Consider the following 16160-nt stretch of genomic DNA (forward strand, 5'->3'; position numbering starts at 1 on the left):
AATGTGCGAGAAACAGACAGAAGTATGAACGAGAGCAGGCTGCCGAAGCCATTAACAGGCTTCAGCTTCGGCGCCCTACACCGGCAGCAAGACTTTCGAGCGAGCTTCGAGCTCAGCGCACCAAGCCTGATCAGTCCGAGTCCCCGATGCATTCTGGAACGCCGCGGGTCGTTGCACAATCCGCTGTCCCAAACTCTGGTTCGATCCCGGCGTCGCCGTTGATTGCTGGGCCATCAGCCCACTGCGTCAGTCCCTCTGAGCCTCAGGCTCATCTGCAAGGATTACACGACATCCCATCACTTCCAAAAACCCCAACATCACGCACTGCAGGTTGTACCTCAGGCTGTCTGTCAGATGACGAGTGACTGACCCCATTACCTCATGGCCCTCATGCAGCAGATCCAGGCGTAAAGGTCATATTGATACATCAGGAGACTGTAATTACAGTACAGCCGTGATACATGTATGCCTGTAGCACAAACGAGGCCTGTCAATGTATCACAGAATACATTACAGATGTAGCTGTAATGTATCAAAGCACAGTGTGAGCATGTGCTCGCACCGCGCGGCTGATGCGCCGCTGGTATGCCTATATCTGGCACAGATCTGGCGGGTATTATCGGGCATGGATCTGGCAGGTGTGATGCACCCGCCCCGTTCCGCACGGCCAGTGGCACGGCGCACAGTGCGCGGTTCTGACGCAGCTATATTTGGCTATGTACGTGGCTTCACCGCTTGGACTGGCAGCACGCGGTACGCGGCTATACCCGGCGGTAGTATTACATAAGCGTCCGGTCACGGTTTGCTTACAATAATGCTCGTCTTGGCTAGTATATAGGAACAACTTAATAGAAGCAAGGATGAGTATGTATTTACAACATGAATGACACATTGACCTAGAATGTGAGGAGCAAAAGGTACAAAGCGATTGAGGTGTAGTGGCGCGCAGCGCTGTTGAACTTTACCGTATTCGGTATAGCCGAGGCGGGCAGATCGAGGTCGATCGCGTTAGATCTATCGTGCAGGCCACAAAAATACGACATGGAGGGTCGGCCAGGCTTGGTATTGATACAATAGAGCCAGATATAGCTTGTTTTACCTGACAGTATATATACTCCCAACCCCTTTCCGACAGAATGAGGTTTTATGCCATAGATCGCGTCAGATCGTGGTAGATCGCGGTAGATCGCGTTAGCGCTCACTGCCCGGGCCACCCTCCCAGTAGAAAACACAACATGGAGGGTTGTACAGCCCTTGTATTCGTATTATTACGAGAAATATAGATTCAGTGTGTGATACAGTTTATGTAATAGCAAAAGCTCACCGAAAAACGTAGGTTACACAGCCCAGGTCAACATTCAATGTATACAGTGCACTGTTATTGCAGTTCACTGGTGCAGTGAACGTGTTCGAACACAATATCGTGACTGGCAGGTGCTTGTAAATTTTCTCCACTCAATTATAAGCAAGATCGGGATATTACAGTATGTTTGAACCACATCTGTGCCAAAAGGAGGCCTTTCAGCCGCTATGACTGCCAAACGAGTGTTGTAAAGATTTGCGCTGACCGTTATCCGCTCCCTGATTGGCTGAGCGATGTCTTCGGTTCACTTCGGCACGACATTGTGCGCACAATGCTCATATTCCTTTACTGCTGACATATAGCTTTATTACCCATATATAATTAGCTTCAGTATTGTAATATACGAGCCCGGAATATAGTGTCATTTGTCTTGTTGAAGGGTGCACGCACAACGCCACAATGCAGCCAAATCAGGCAATGTTCCCAGATCAGGCAGGTGCCCCGGCGGTGGCGCCCAGCGCCACAGCTAGGCGATACCGAGCTCAAACCACAATGACTCGCGCGTTATATCACGTTTAAACCAATTCAAACACAAATGTCTAAATTTCTTGTGTTTCCTGGCGCACAGTACGTGTTTCTGCTGTGACGTCATAGACGCCTATCTGGGAAAGCGGTGTGACAACCCAACCGCCGGCTGATGCCGTGCCTGCATGCGCCCGCCACGCGGCCCCGCCTGCCGGCTCGTGTGCCGCGCGTGCCTGCGCCCGCCACGCGGCCCCGACCACCCCGATTATCACGGATCTGCTGGTGCCAGCACATCGCGCCCCCGCCCAACCCCCGCCCTCCGGAAAGGTCAACGCAGTGCACGCGATCTACTATCCATGGCCACTGACGACAGCGTCACGACTCATTGAATGACATCTGTCTCCTTTGCGCGCTGTCATTCGCCATTTCGATTGGCGGCAGGGTGCATATACAGCAAGTAAGTGAGCAGATCAACGATTAGTAATGCAACCAGATGCGGTAAGTGCTGTATTCAGCTGTTATGTATTGGAGACTCTAGCTGTGATATATCATGGCATGCCCTATAAGGTGTGATCTGTAGCTCACAGTCATACATGTATCACGGCCGTACTGTAACTACAAGTATTGATATATCAGTATGCCAGCTCCAGGTGGCAGATCTACTATTCGAGTTGGGTGACACCTCGAATGTTCCTCATCCAGATCGAACTGATCAACAAGGATCGCGGCGTCCGAGTGATGGCACGCCTCGGTGGCCAAGGACTTGGAGAGATGATGACGTGAGGGAATGGCACTGGGAGGATGATCATCTGGAGGAACCTGGCAACAACTTGGAGGGCTCGCAGCCTGAGCAGGATCTATCCGACTCCGATGACGACTCGGACTCACCAAGTCCTAAGCACCCGAAGTGCCAGGGAATTCTCGTGCGGTGGACGCCAGGATCAGTCTGGGATACGTACCCTTTCCATCGTCACGAGACACGCACCTTCCCTTGGGAGCTTGTTGGAATCAGCAATCGCAATTGGCTACGTCTGCGCTCGACCTCTTGCGAACGATATGCCAAGACGAGGAATGCCACGCAGTGCGCATCATGCGAGAAGATCCCGGGTCTACCGGAGTACATCAGCTTTGTAGAGAGGGCAGACGGTGACGCACCAAAGAATACTCCGTACCAGTACCTCACGCATAAGCAGCTCATTGCTATTACTACGAAGCTTGCTGCACAAATTCGTCAGCTCCAGTTACAGGTATGCCAGTTTACATACCGTACCTAGTAATGCATGCCACATCAGGAAAAACATTCGTGTCTTAAGTGGTCTTGTGGAGAGCCAAAAGTGACATTATGTGTCACTATGTGCCACAAGAGCCTTAAGGTAAGTCGATTTCTTAAATTGTCTTACTTAAGTTCCATTAAGTAACCAAAGTAAACACTCATTCCAAGCAAGAATGATGTTTTTTCATCATTACTGGGGTGACTTCTCTCATGATTCTGCTGTGTTTGTGCATATGCTGTCATAACAGGCATCCTAGATGCAAAATGTCACCCAAAATAATCTGCCATTTCCCAGAATTGAACCCCTGACCTGCTAAACTAATTTCCCACACTCCCAGCACAAACTTGTGACCACTACACCATAGGTCCCTGTGCTTGTTCTCTTCTACAATAACCTATATTGACTATCTTTCTGGACTTAGAGAAATCTGCAATTGCTGCCCCCTGTTAGCCCAGCCCCTGTGCATCCCTGGGCTCTCAGACTGGCCTCATTTCTTCTTGGCACTATCTGTTGCCTTGCAGACCTTGTGTAGACTCATAATTTGCTCAAGGGCAGGCTTCTTGTCTCACTTTGCAGGCTTAAATGTTCTTTTGCTGTCTCTCACCCTTAACAGGTCAAACATGTCCAAATCCTTGACAATATGACTTTGACCACAGCATCTGTTGTAAGTAGGGTAATATACTCATAACCACAGGGAAAAACAAATAATCTTTATTTGTACCCCATTACTGTTGCCAGATATAGTATGTGTTGACTTGTCAGGTGAAATCTTGGTGAAGTCTTCATATTGAGCAATCTGACATCTCATCATGCACATTTTTTAGTTAAGAGGTCATTTGCCAACTAATGTGTACTTATGTGTCTTAATCTGTAGAACTAAAGTTGCATATCTTCCAACTTGGGGACAAGACAAGTTTCTCAAAGGTACTATAGTCAACTTCAGCAGTCTTCATGCACATAGTGCACTTAATTGAGGAACACAAGTTGTGAAAGATTAAATAAGATCAGGTGTTCTTCATTCAAGACTGCTGAAGTTAGAAGTGTTTTTCCTGATGCAGCGCGCTCAGTGCTCACCTATAATATGTAACAGACGTTCAACCAGAAGAAGAAGATCGCTCGGCGGGAACGCCGTATCAATGACCATCAGCGGCTCACGATGCTACTTGCGTCGAACGATGTCAAGCGGCTTCGTCAGCTGCTCACTGTTTCGCTGCGAAATGGGTCAAGTCCCCGGTACTTGCTTGCTCAGCTTCAGCGTGCAATAGCCGGGGTTTACAAGCCACGCGGTCCCGGAGGGCGTTTTGATACACGCGAGCTGGAGATCGCCTTCTTGGCAAAAGCGCTGGGGGGCCCACGGCTCCTGTACGCACTCAACAAGTCTCTTGGACTACCATCCCCATCGACAGTCAACGAGACGTACCCCGTACCCGAGCTTCTTCCCTGTGTCAAGTCGCCGACAAACCATGAAGTCTTCGGCAATGTTGGTCGCCTGATGGCGCCTGAGGTCAAACTGCCTGCACCTGTATATGCATCCAACAAGCGCGCAGGCTTGATTGCGATGTTTGACGGGGTGTCGATTGAGGAGAAGTGTCGCTACCTCCCTGCTTCCGATTCGGTGGTAGGCCTGTGTCGTGAACACTCAGCAGACATCGGTACGCGGGTTACCAGCATCGAGGATGTCGAGGCGATCGAGCATGCACTACACGGGGAGACTCCAAAATGTCATTACGGGAAGGACGCAACGATTGGGGCTGTAGCACCTTACGCACGCACGGATCACTATTCTGCTACGCCACTCTTCGCTTCGCCATCCTGCAAGACGGAGGTGGGTAATGACCTTGGCGTCTGGCTCCGGACCTTCTTGGATGCCTGGAAGTCACATCCATACGGAGAGAGGCTGCAGGGACCTATCTGGTCCGTCGGGAGCGATGGCGAGGCATCTTTCCGGCGGGCTAAGTTTGACCTGTGCATGGGCGAGTTGATACCTCACAGCTCGGAGCTCGGAGCCCATCTCGTGCGGATGACCGGCATGAACATGGCGTGCGGATCGGACGGCATCATAGCCACCTGTGATCCAAAGCATGTTATCAAAAGTATGCTTCAATATCGCATGAGTGTCTGATCCGTGTACTAACAATGATCTTGCAGGATTTGCGACTCTGCTGCGGAATCCTAAGGGGATCTTGGTACACGACACAAGCATCCAGGCACTCGATGTCTACCAACATCTCCAAGATTTGCCTGCAATGAATGGAGACAAAGCACGTCAACTGCTTGATCCCGCAGACAAACAGAACGTACCAAAAGCGGTTACCCTCATTCAGACAATCCTCCAGCTCAGCACAGAGGCCAAGCCCTCGACGTCACCTAGCCACCTCCATCGACGCAAGATGCTCACGTTCCTCGCGCGGACCTTTGGGTACTTTGTTCTGCCATTCACGTCCATCGACTACAGCCTCGCGCAGCAGATCCGGTCACTGGCCACCTATGCGTTCGTAATCGCGGCCATGTGGATACGACATGGAACTTCGTTCATGACAGGTGCCCTCTATGCCGATTCACAGGCAATCGTGCGAAATATTGTCATTACAACATTGCGGCTGCAGATTGTCGACAAGGACGTACCGTTCCATATCATCCTGGAAGGTACAGACCGTCTCGAACGCCTATTCTCCGAGTGCCGCACACAAGATCATAGCCGGAACTTCGATATCCTGCAACTCTGCGAGAAACTCAGTGTCAGTGCCCTCATCAGCTCAATTTTCGAGCGCAATCCAGACCTAGATCGCGGACATCGGCGGCTCAATCTCCGCAATGCACAGGGTGTCGACCACGTCAACCCAGCTTCATGGAAGGGCGATGTTGTAGTCGGCCATGTCGAAGTGGAGGTCGAGTGGGCACAGGGTCGCCGCGATGCGATTGCGCTCCTTAAAGAGTACTTCGGAGAGGGAGGACACGTGGACTTTGGTGCCCTGTTTGCTGACGGCGTGCGCGACCTGCTCCGCCCTGGTCCACAGGGCAAGTACGTTGGGTTACGGCATACAGAAGACGACGACCGCACGGAGCGCCAAGGCGATGTTTCTACCGACGCCCCACTCCCAGGAGACCCTGACGCTGGGAATGCCGCAGATCCACCTCAATCAGAGCCCGCTGCTCCAGAACCAGAAGAGTTCAACGACGTACCGCCCGGAGTGGACATTGATGAATTCCTCCCGGATACTATCCAAGCCGCAAATGGCAGTGCAAACCTACCGGAGGAGTCACCACTTGTGCACAACACCCGACGCTTCATCCAAGTTGGCGACAAACGCTTTTTGAAGTCCTCCGTTGTCGCCACATTCCTGACGTCCAATCGGGGCAAGAAAGTCCCGATGCGGACGCTTCGCGCTCAAGGTGTCACGCTCGAGGCGCTGTGTAGTACAGACAAATGGAACGCACCTGACGTAAACGGCGAAGGCGTCATCCGCTCTGGCGACACTGCGGCGACATTGGTCTGCATCTCGGAGTCGGGGACCATATGTCTTGCTGTCGTCAAGATCATGAAGTTTATGCGGCAAGGCGAGACTGCTTGGCTTACCAGCCTCGAAGTTGATGATCTCAGGCGATCCGATGGCTCGGCCGTAACGGTAGAGGTCCAGATCCTTCAGCTTGCAGAATCCCAACAGACAGGGTCTGACACCTGGCGCTGGACGAGGCAATATGTCCGCTCTGGCATCAAGAAGTCAGACAGCGAGCAAGCCACAACAAAGCAGCACACCTTGCTCATCCCCGGCTACCTGATCCATCCGCTGAGTGCCCAAATTGTAGAGCTTGCGAACGCAAACACCACCGCCCAGCCTGAGTCCGGCGAGTCGAACTCAGACCGCCCGCCGCATGTCCTGGACGCAGCCTCCGAATCCGAGTCATCTCCGAGTCACGTACAGACAACGTGGTCATACATCGCGTCTGAGCTACATGACGCGCTCAGCATCGCATGGGAGGCCCTGGGATCAAGCCCGGAAGAGCTCATGGCCAGCGTTGCGGTCTTACCAGCTCTTGAGACGACTCAGTTACCATATACTAGTGTTCGCGGCGAGACCAGTAAGTAACAACTTCAATTCATATAATATGATATTACTCACGAACGGCGAACGTGCTAGACGAGTCGAAATTTGTGGTTGTGGATCTTCCCGCAGAGTTAACTGTGGAGAAGAAGTCTGGATCCACCAAAGTCACCTGTTTTGTTTGCGGGCAGCCGGAGACCATCGCTCGGATGCGGAACCATGTAGGACAGCACCTACTATACGAACTGCGCGACGTACCTGATCCTCTGCCCCGAAAGATCGAGGTTAGTCTGGTGTCATTGCCATAGTCATGTGCTTACATATCCTGCACGCGCAGATTGGCACTGAGCCTTGCGGTTGGTGCGGACGCGATGGCAAATGTGTCACGCAGCTTGTGAAGACGGGCAACTCACGGACCATTCACTCGAGCTGTGAATATCATCATACCAAGATGAAATATGGGCCAGCATCGAAGTCGAGCAAGAATTCGCCATGTTCTAATGTCCCTATACATTGTCCGCTATGCCCATCAACCTCGGCTGGTCAACCACAGACTATATGGAAGTACAATACACTGATCCATCTCCTCACCGCGCACAGCCCTGCAGATGCAATCCGACCGCCTATCATCCCACCGCAGCTTCTCCTCGACATGCACATCACGAAATCCGAGGAAGTCTTGATGAACATCGACCGAGAGGTGACGACGAGCTACCGCGACCAGTTCGAGATCCCGGACAGCGACGAAATCGAACAGGTTATGGAGGATTTGCAGATCGGTCAGAAGCGAGGAAGGGGACAGTCGACGGTCGTGAGAGAGCCACGTTCGAAGGCAGCCAAGACGAGTTGATATGCTGGCAGACGGAGAGAGAGGAGAGCTGAGGGAGGGCTAATAGCGATGTACTGACGGACGCGCGTGGGACGCGCGTCGCGCTCTCGCGCTTGTGCGATGTATGAGTGCTTCCGCATTGGGCTAATCTAATCTTATCTGGGGGGGTCCCCCCTCAACTGGTTCCCGGGGTCTCGCTTCAGCGTACGAGGGGTTACCTTCCAGAATTTGCGTCCCGGGCGCCCCCTGGCCGGATGCATACATATTGGTATAATGAAGTGTTCTGGGATTAACACCTGAGCGCGCAACGCTGTATGATCGGGTACAGATTTCAACCACTTGTATACTACTGTACAGTGCACCGTAAGGGACAGGAACGAAACGACCATTCCACCAAATATAATGTATCATAATGCTCAGTGATGTACCATACAACCTCAACGTCCGCGCCGTCAGCGATGACGAACACGGTCACTGCCAGGCGGTCGACCGCCACGGAGTTTGCTCGGGCGTCGCCTGCAGTCTCACACCTGCTCGCACTCCCGGTTTGACAAGTTTGATGTCCTCGGTACTCGGTGCCAGTGCTCCGGGCATGGGGATGGGCAGCCGCAGAGGCCGCAGGATGAGGGCGACGATGCAGGCCATGCGAGCTCTCCCTCCGCAACGACCCTGTTAGGTGGTTCGGCAACTCTGCACTAGCCTCGGCGAAGTCGAGCGTCGGCCTCAGCGCAAGTGAGTGGCGCTCGCAGGACATGCGCGCCGACGGCAGCGCGGGCGACGACGAGTTGGGTGCGTGAAAGTTATGCACGGCTCCGCAAGCCATTGCGGCAGTTCAGCCGCGCTGTCCCCGAGGCACTCCCAGAACTCGTGAGACCTCATCGTCACGCCCGGAGACAATGACTCGCTCGCGGTCACGACACGCGGGGTCGTTCGGCGGCGTTCGACATGTTTGGGCTATACGGTGCGGGCGTGGGCTGCTGGACGGACGAAGGAGGAGGAGGAAATGGTGGGTGTGACGGGTGGAAGGCCGCGTGGTGCACCACCGCGTTCTGCAACGTGGATGCGATCTGCGAGTCACGGCTGCACCTCTCCTCAACATTCGCAACCACCAGCAATGACGAGCACGGCCACATGGAGATGCGTTCGTGCCTGCCCCGCCCGACAACGAAGTCGAACATCGCAGGCCAGTCGAAGTTCGCCTTGGGCTCGATGGACCTGGCGCGGGGCCCGTCAATTGTACGGGGCACGGTCGTGCATGCTGGATGTGTGCATACTGGCCATGCACGCTCGCCCTTGGTGACAAGCCTGTTGGGGTCGTTCGGCAGCCTCGCGCTAGCCTCAGCGAAGTCGAGCGCAGTCCTCAGCACGAGTAGGATGATGGCGCACCACGAGCGGGGGTCACGGGAGATGTACGCCGACGAGGTCATGGGCGATGATGAGTCGAGGGCGTGCGAGCTATCCGGGCGTGCGACAAGCGAGTCGCCACCGCGCTCGGGCAGGTGAGGTTGAATGACGGCGAGGTTGTGCAGTTCTACAGAAGTGGGGGCAGGCGGGTTCACTGCGAGGCTGGCCGGTCGATGACAGAACAAGCCGGGCGACAACAGCTGGCAGCACGTGGCGCGTCGGTGTGTCCGCGCACTGCGGCACGAGCGAGGGCTTGGGGATGAAGACGAAGGAGGGCGTGCTCGGCATGTTGGGTGGAAAGTCTGTGGTGCCGTCGCCAAACTCGACTGCAAGTGTGACCCAGACAGTCCTTGCGTCGCGAGGCTGTCATCTCCTGCTCCTGGGTCAGAGGAAATCATTAAATAACGGCAATGTGCTCACTGTGCCCTCCGAGTCCTATCACACCCACTCGCGCGTCCGACTGCACTAACTTGCCGCCACCAGCTGAAGTGGCTGGGACCTTCAATGTCGTTGTTGCTTGGTGTTCCGCTTCCGCCAACGCTCAGCACTGGTTGCGCTGAGCCCCGAGAAGGTCGCGAGGACCGTCAGCACCACCCAGCGTACGCCGCGCGCCCGACGTTAATGCACTGAAGGGGAACAAGCATGCACGAATGGTAGCCAACGGCGTCACGATTCATCCCAGATGGCACGGGTCTACATCACGGTGTCTTGAGACGGGGTTGAGAGGTCGAAGGGTCTGCGGTATTGGGCCAAGCAGTTGGCGAGTCGCACTCGAACATGGCCTCAAGCGGGGGGTCAGCACTCGTCCCGAAGGCCAGAGTGAAGCCCTATCTCCGCTTGAGTGGGAGCCAGTTCTTGAGTGGATGCGATGGCGGCGGCATGCAGGGGTGTATCGGGTCGGATGGTGGTCGCAGTAAGGAAGTGCACGACGTTTAAGCACAAGTCGCAAGCGGAAGTGTCGTAAGCGCCGAGCAAGTGCGGGATGCTGCAGTCTGGTGCAATGGGCGTAGCGCAGATTCTGCCTGCGGACAGGGCGACCGCAGGGTATTCATTCACAGTGAGATACAAAAATGCATGTTTATCTGACAGCTAAGCTGTGGGGTACCTATGCGCCGTTCACCGTTCTCCCTAAGTGTCCAAGTCAGGCTCGCCCTCGTCATCCATCAAGCGCGGCCGTTTGTTCGATGCTGCCGCCGATGTACTTGCCATCGGAGAGTCTGTCGACGGCTGCTGAGGGTCTGCAGGGGTATCCTCTGTTGAGGGTTGTGCTCCGGTCTTCGCAGCAGCAGCTGCTTTCTTCTTCTCCGAACGCGCCTTGGCCTCTTTCGCGCGCCGAGTATCCTGAGCGGTCCTCAGCGCAGCAGCCATTTCGTGATGTGCTGCCTTGCGTTCGTCGGGTTTGATATGAGGAACAGGAGCGGTGAGGTGTCGAGGTAGGAGTTTGCGTAGAAGAGCAGCATTGTGCAGAGCGTGCGTATTGACAATGTACCTCTTCTCGTCCTTGTGTTCGATGTATGATTCTTCAATGTCTGTCTGTGTTCGCTCTTGTTGCCGCTGTCTTCTTCCGGTGGGTTCACATTTACCTTTGTGACAATTGTGCTGAACGTTGAGGATGCCGATGATACCCTGCGCCGACAAGTCAATTCAATAGGACGGGAGATGGTAGGGGGCGAACACACCACCGGTACTACAACATCAAGGCGGTCTTCGTCTGCTCGTAGTAGCACTTCAGGCCCCCCCTGTACTGGGGCTATTAGCCTTATCCTTTTGTCCATTAGGTTGGGGCTAATTGCCTCATTTGGGAAGGTATGTCCAGGTATATGGGACATGGTGCTGGGATGTACTATGGGCTTGGCCCATTTCTGCCCAATTCCCGTCCCAAGTTGCTGTGATGTCCCATTGTGGGCAGCCCGTTCTAGGGCATGCTGCCACAATGCCCAGTGGGCTTCCTGGTACTTCCCACCACTTTGTCACAGGTCACGGGGTGCCAGGGGGCATTTGGGACATCCTTTTCCCAGGATTGGCTGTAGCTAGCACCATTTTGTTTTCTTGGGAGGCTCTAGCTTTTAGTGAGCAGTCATGTTTGCTTGAACCTTTTCTTGTTGCTTTCTGGTGCACTTCCAGTAGATTTGACGGCTGCGGTAGACCAACATCATCATTCCATGCACCATGACACTGCCATGCTCAGAGTATGCTTTGGTGGCACTTCCACTCAATTTGCCTTGTATGGTTCATCCCAAGCCTGGTCATGCCCAATACGTTGGATGGTTGCAGATGAACCCTGTCTTACAGGCAGATGTATACCACAAGATCACAATGAGAGACTTGGCATGTGAAGCTAAAGGATTCCTCCAGGTCTACAGATGGACCTTTTTCAGATCACTGATTGCAGCCTTCACAGCTGAGCACTGATTGTTATGCAAGCCTGGACAATTGCTGATGGCCCTATCTTACATGCCTCAACTTATGATGTCTAATTTTGGTGAGCTACATCTTATCATTGTATGGTATGTATGGTATGTGATTCCTGTTATCATTAGCATACTCATGACATGATGAGCAATCACTATATGGATACACATGTTCTCTGTAATACAATCTTAAGTTGACTATGGGCTTGTCATGAATGCCCATGGATACCCCACAAGTCCTTAATCTACGTTTTATGGGCATCCCACAGCTAATTGATGGGGTAGTACCGCAGCAGAATGTACATCCCAAGGATGCTACCAAGGGATGTCCAATATAGCTTTGGACATCCCATGCCAGGGTTGTGAGGGTTGTCCTGTAGCTCTGTGGACATCCCAATGCTTGTACCAAGCTTGTCCCATGGTCCTATAGACAGCCCACATAACAGGCAAGGTTGCTTTGGACAACCCATTTCATATGTGGAGGTACTCCCGTGGGATATCCCATACAGCACTAGAGGTATTCCCATGGCTACATGGGCATCCCACACATCATATGAAGGTACTCCCGTAGTCATTTGGAAATCCCATGCATTATCCGCAGGTACTCCCAAGGCCATATGGACTTCCCATAAATCATATTGAGGTACTCCCCCTGTTATATGGACATCCCGTGGAGTGTACAGGTATTCCCATGGTTCATATGGGCATCCCATATATCATGTAGAGGTACTCCCATGGTGATTTCCCATGTAGCACCTGAGGTATTCCCTTTGGCAACATGGGCATCCCACATATCATGCGAAGGTACTCCCACGGTCATATGGACATCCCATACATTATGCAGAGGTACTCCCTCAGTGTTATCACAACCATATTGAGGTATTCCCTGTGTTTTTTGGACATCCCACACATCATAAACATGTATCCAATCCAATCCTATGTCCATCCAGCCCTTATGTAGTCCTATCACATAGCAATCCTATAGACCCCTCATGTATTCAATCCTATCCTGTATCACTCCTGTATCTCAGTCCTTATATACTCAATACAACCCTGTATCAATCCTATGTCTCAGCCCTTACGTATCAAACCTCATCCTATATGAATGATATATCTCAGCCCTTATGTATCAAATCTTGTCCTATATGAATCCTGTATCTCAGCCCTTATGTACCCAATCCTATCCTCTTATCCAATTCTATCCCCATCCAATATGGCAATTTGCCATCAGCCGTAAACGACAAGCCTATGGAAACTGAAGGTTACGTGTAATTGAAACTGTCCAGTATCTATTGGTAAGGAGGGAGCTTGCACATCGACGATCAGCCATAGAACGAAAAGCCTACGGAAATCGGAGGCAATTGAAACGGTCCAGTATCCGTCAAAGCAAGATAGGGAACACTCACGTCAACAATCGCCGGAGGGTGGGCCAAGCTCACGTTTGACACTAGTGGAGGCGATGGTCGCGCAACGCCGCAAGTTGCAAATGCGCGGATTCTCCGCCTGAGATGGCCTGGACGGCCCGTGATCTACGCTGGCGATGGTGTCCTTCCCATCCCGGCAGGCAAGCGGAGTTGCTGGAGGTGTAAGGTAGGAAACCAAATTTGGGATATGTGTCGTAGCGGTGTCGAGGACCTCGCCGTCGCTCCTGCTCTGAAGCAAGGGGCACTTCGGGGGCCCGTCCTGACGTTCAGGTCCTTTCGGTGGGAGCGAGGAAATGAGAGCGCGAAAACAATTGCGAGGGTGAGGGTGAGCGCAGCGGTGACGGAGCGGTAGAAAGGACGCAAGGGCAACAGCGAGGGGGAGTGAGGGTACAAGGGCGACAGCAAGGGAAACCGCCAGAGCGAGAGTGGGATGAGTGACTGGCGTATGAGAGACGCGGGCAGAATGGAGGTGGCGAGGAAGATGAGGGCGAGGAAGATGAGGGCGAGGAAGATGAGGGCGAGGAAGATGAGGGCTGGTGGATGAGGGGACTCACCGGGCTCGTCCTTCTTTTCTCTTCACAGCTCTCCTAGTCAATGCATACCGCGTGACTCCTCGCACAACCGTGACATTTCGTGGACACGAGACCATGTTGTGCACGGCTCATTCGCCAATGGGATCCCTGTGCTTGCGGAGGCATGAGTTGGGCGTGCACGCGTTGCAATTGGCAGTGTGGTCGAGCTTCAGTACCAGTTGTTTGTTCGTCAGCTGCCGGCGAGGATTTAAAGGGTTCTGGGCAACGTTCTGGGCGACGCGCAAGTGGAACTTTACGAAGTGCGTGAGCTCTCTCACTGCCTCGCGGTTCATTTGTGGACTCAGTCACGTTGGTGTCGAGTCTGGCGCGTGGGAGGAGGTGCAGCGCGGGCGGATTTGGAAGGAGCAAGGACACCGGCAAAAAGGGGCTCGCGGGAGATGTAGACGCGGGCTCAAGGGAGGCGCGCAACATGCTTGAGGATCGAGCACAACAGCAGCAGTTGTGTTCGGGGACAGCGGGCGCGTCGAGACAGGGCAGGGCAGTCGGGCGACCAGCGACTGGCTGGGGCATGGTGTAGGCGCAGGTGCATCGAACAAGGGCAGCTGCACACGATCAGAGAAGTAGGCATGGCGAGGAGTAGGCGCAGGGCTGCGAGGTAAGGAGAGGAGTGTGTCAGCAGACGGACATGCACGTAGTGCGCACCGAGGAGAGTGGGGGAAGGAAGCACCGAGGGCCCGGGGACAGGGACACTTACTGTGACTGTCGAACCGTCCTGCTTCACTTCTCTCCCTGGCCGGACTGCATCGGTAGGTCTCCAGCACGGTTCCTCGCAGTGTCCTCCGTTGTGATGGGCCCACTACTGCGGCTTGTGAGCAGCCTGGGCCTTGCGCTCGTGATGCACGCGTACGGGGGTGGCGAGACAATGCGAGCGGATGGGTTGTCGGGTTGAGCAGATGTATGGGTCCATTCTTCGCGTTGAACGCAGCCTGTGGCCTTTCGTCAGTTGAGGTGCAGATCGGTGGACGCGCATGGGCGCACTGACGAATTTGAAGAGAACTAACTGCATGGATCCATCAACTATAGGAACAATTAGATGAAGCTCTGAACTCACCGTATTACCGTGCACAGCGCAGAGGTGATGTATGGACTCATAACCCGAGTTGGTGAGTGCGCGGTCTTCTTGGGCTACTGGCACACACAGGTTGCATTCATCGTCTCCGTGGTCTCTCCTTCCCTGTCTCTGCATCCTGTCTTGCTCCGTGTATGTTCGGTTGGTCAGCGAGCGCAAGATCCCCGAGGCTCGAGCATGTGAGTGGGGCGGTCATTGCGTGTGCAAATGGCGCGCCAGCGTATGCGCTCAGCGAGCCTCAGACTTGGGTGCAAGTAAGATAGGAAGCAAGATAGAGGACAAGCGAGGTGGGCGGCGCAAGAGGTGGCATACACGCAACATGGTGGACGAGTAGCATCGCAGTCAAGGCGGTCGCCGTTGAGCATACAGTTAAGCGCTCGACGCCGCTCGTTGAGGCGACTTCGTCACAGCCGGGGCAGTATTTTCTAAGCAAAGCCAAGTACATAGGACGTATTCTATAGGTCCAACAATGAGTTGCCGGCATTTTCAGCTCCCTCACGGCATGTGAACAATAAAATTTCTATTTGTGTCAATACATAGCTGCATTTATACGGGACTCAGTCGTCGTACTGATCTTCATCCCCATAGTCGTAGTCACCTGTCCCTCCGGGACGACCATAATGATCTGTGTAGTAGTACTCCTGTCCCCGTTGGGGACGACTCGGTCCTGCTATGGCCCCAACATGGGGACGACTCGGTCCCGCTATGGCTCCACTATAGCTCGGCGGCCGCTGCCTGTGTCGCGATGGACCAGCCTCCGAATACTCATAGTACTCTTCTGCTACCTTGGCAGGCTCCCGGTGTGCTACTATATTCTGTAAGTCAATATGTGGCGTAGAGGCAGTCAGGGTACGCTTACCAGGAGGCTTCCGTTGATGCTGTGTGCGCGCTCCGGCACCACTGGCGCGATCATTCGGGTACTGACTAGTCGGCCTGAACGAATCAAACTCGTCGTTGTCATAGCTCGCGGAGTGAGCCCGTGCGTGTGACCGAGCTTGCGACGGTAGAGTGGTCGAGTTTCCGGGCATAGCAATAGCCTGACGCTGACGTGAAGGAGGACGTGCCGCACGAGAAGGCTTCGAACCTAAGCCTCGCAAGTTGTGTAAGATTACAATCAGTAATAGACATTTAAAGACGCACCCGATTCGTCGTTGTAGACTGTGTTTCGTGTTGCGTTAAACGTCGGATATTGCTCACTAAGGATCTCATCCTGCTCATCCTGCACCAGCACTGGACCTGGACGACGGCCCCCGTACCAGCCTGAGTGTGCGTGTTGAACGCGGGG

At 53.8% G+C, this 16160-nt stretch overlaps 4 protein-coding genes across 4 annotated transcripts; 2 read left to right on the forward strand and 2 right to left on the reverse strand.

The window, feature by feature from the left end:
* Positions 1 to 2421: 2421 nt before the first annotated feature.
* Positions 2422 to 7995, forward strand: C8Q71DRAFT_716265 (uncharacterized protein; the record flags this gene model as incomplete). Its single annotated transcript, XM_047921090.1, has 5 exons — positions 2422 to 3075; positions 4214 to 5195; positions 5251 to 7182; positions 7242 to 7366; positions 7483 to 7995. 5 exons carry the CDS (start codon positions 2422 to 2424, stop codon positions 7993 to 7995), a joined length of 4206 nt encoding a protein of 1401 aa, XP_047774120.1.
* An 890-nt stretch (positions 7996 to 8885) lies between these two features.
* On the reverse strand, positions 8886 to 9666 carry C8Q71DRAFT_862302 (uncharacterized protein; the record flags this gene model as incomplete). The annotated part of the gene is made up of 2 exons (XM_047928015.1): positions 8886 to 9540; positions 9614 to 9666. The coding sequence occupies 2 exons, from the start codon at positions 9664 to 9666 to the stop codon at positions 8886 to 8888; spliced, it is 708 nt and encodes a 235-aa protein (XP_047774121.1).
* A 1044-nt stretch (positions 9667 to 10710) lies between these two features.
* Positions 10711 to 11001, reverse strand: C8Q71DRAFT_687744 (uncharacterized protein; the record flags this gene model as incomplete). Its single annotated transcript, XM_047919820.1, has 1 exon — positions 10711 to 11001. A coding segment is annotated over one exon (291 nt), but the record flags the coding sequence as incomplete, so codon positions are not given.
* Positions 11002 to 13329: 2328 nt separating this feature from the next.
* On the forward strand, positions 13330 to 15209 carry C8Q71DRAFT_727318 (uncharacterized protein; the record flags this gene model as incomplete). The annotated part of the gene is made up of 8 exons (XM_047921843.1): positions 13330 to 13379; positions 13412 to 13538; positions 13676 to 13749; positions 14000 to 14049; positions 14091 to 14319; positions 14557 to 14614; positions 14830 to 14909; positions 15026 to 15209. The coding sequence occupies 8 exons, from the start codon at positions 13330 to 13332 to the stop codon at positions 15207 to 15209; spliced, it is 852 nt and encodes a 283-aa protein (XP_047774123.1).
* Between the last annotated feature and the right edge of the window lie 951 nt (positions 15210 to 16160).

The sequence above is a fragment of the Rhodofomes roseus genome (genome assembly GCF_022264815.1).
Source record: "Rhodofomes roseus strain CIRM-BRFM 1785 chromosome Unknown C8Q71scaffold_29, whole genome shotgun sequence".
NCBI lineage: Eukaryota > Fungi > Basidiomycota > Agaricomycetes > Polyporales > Fomitopsidaceae > Rhodofomes > Rhodofomes roseus.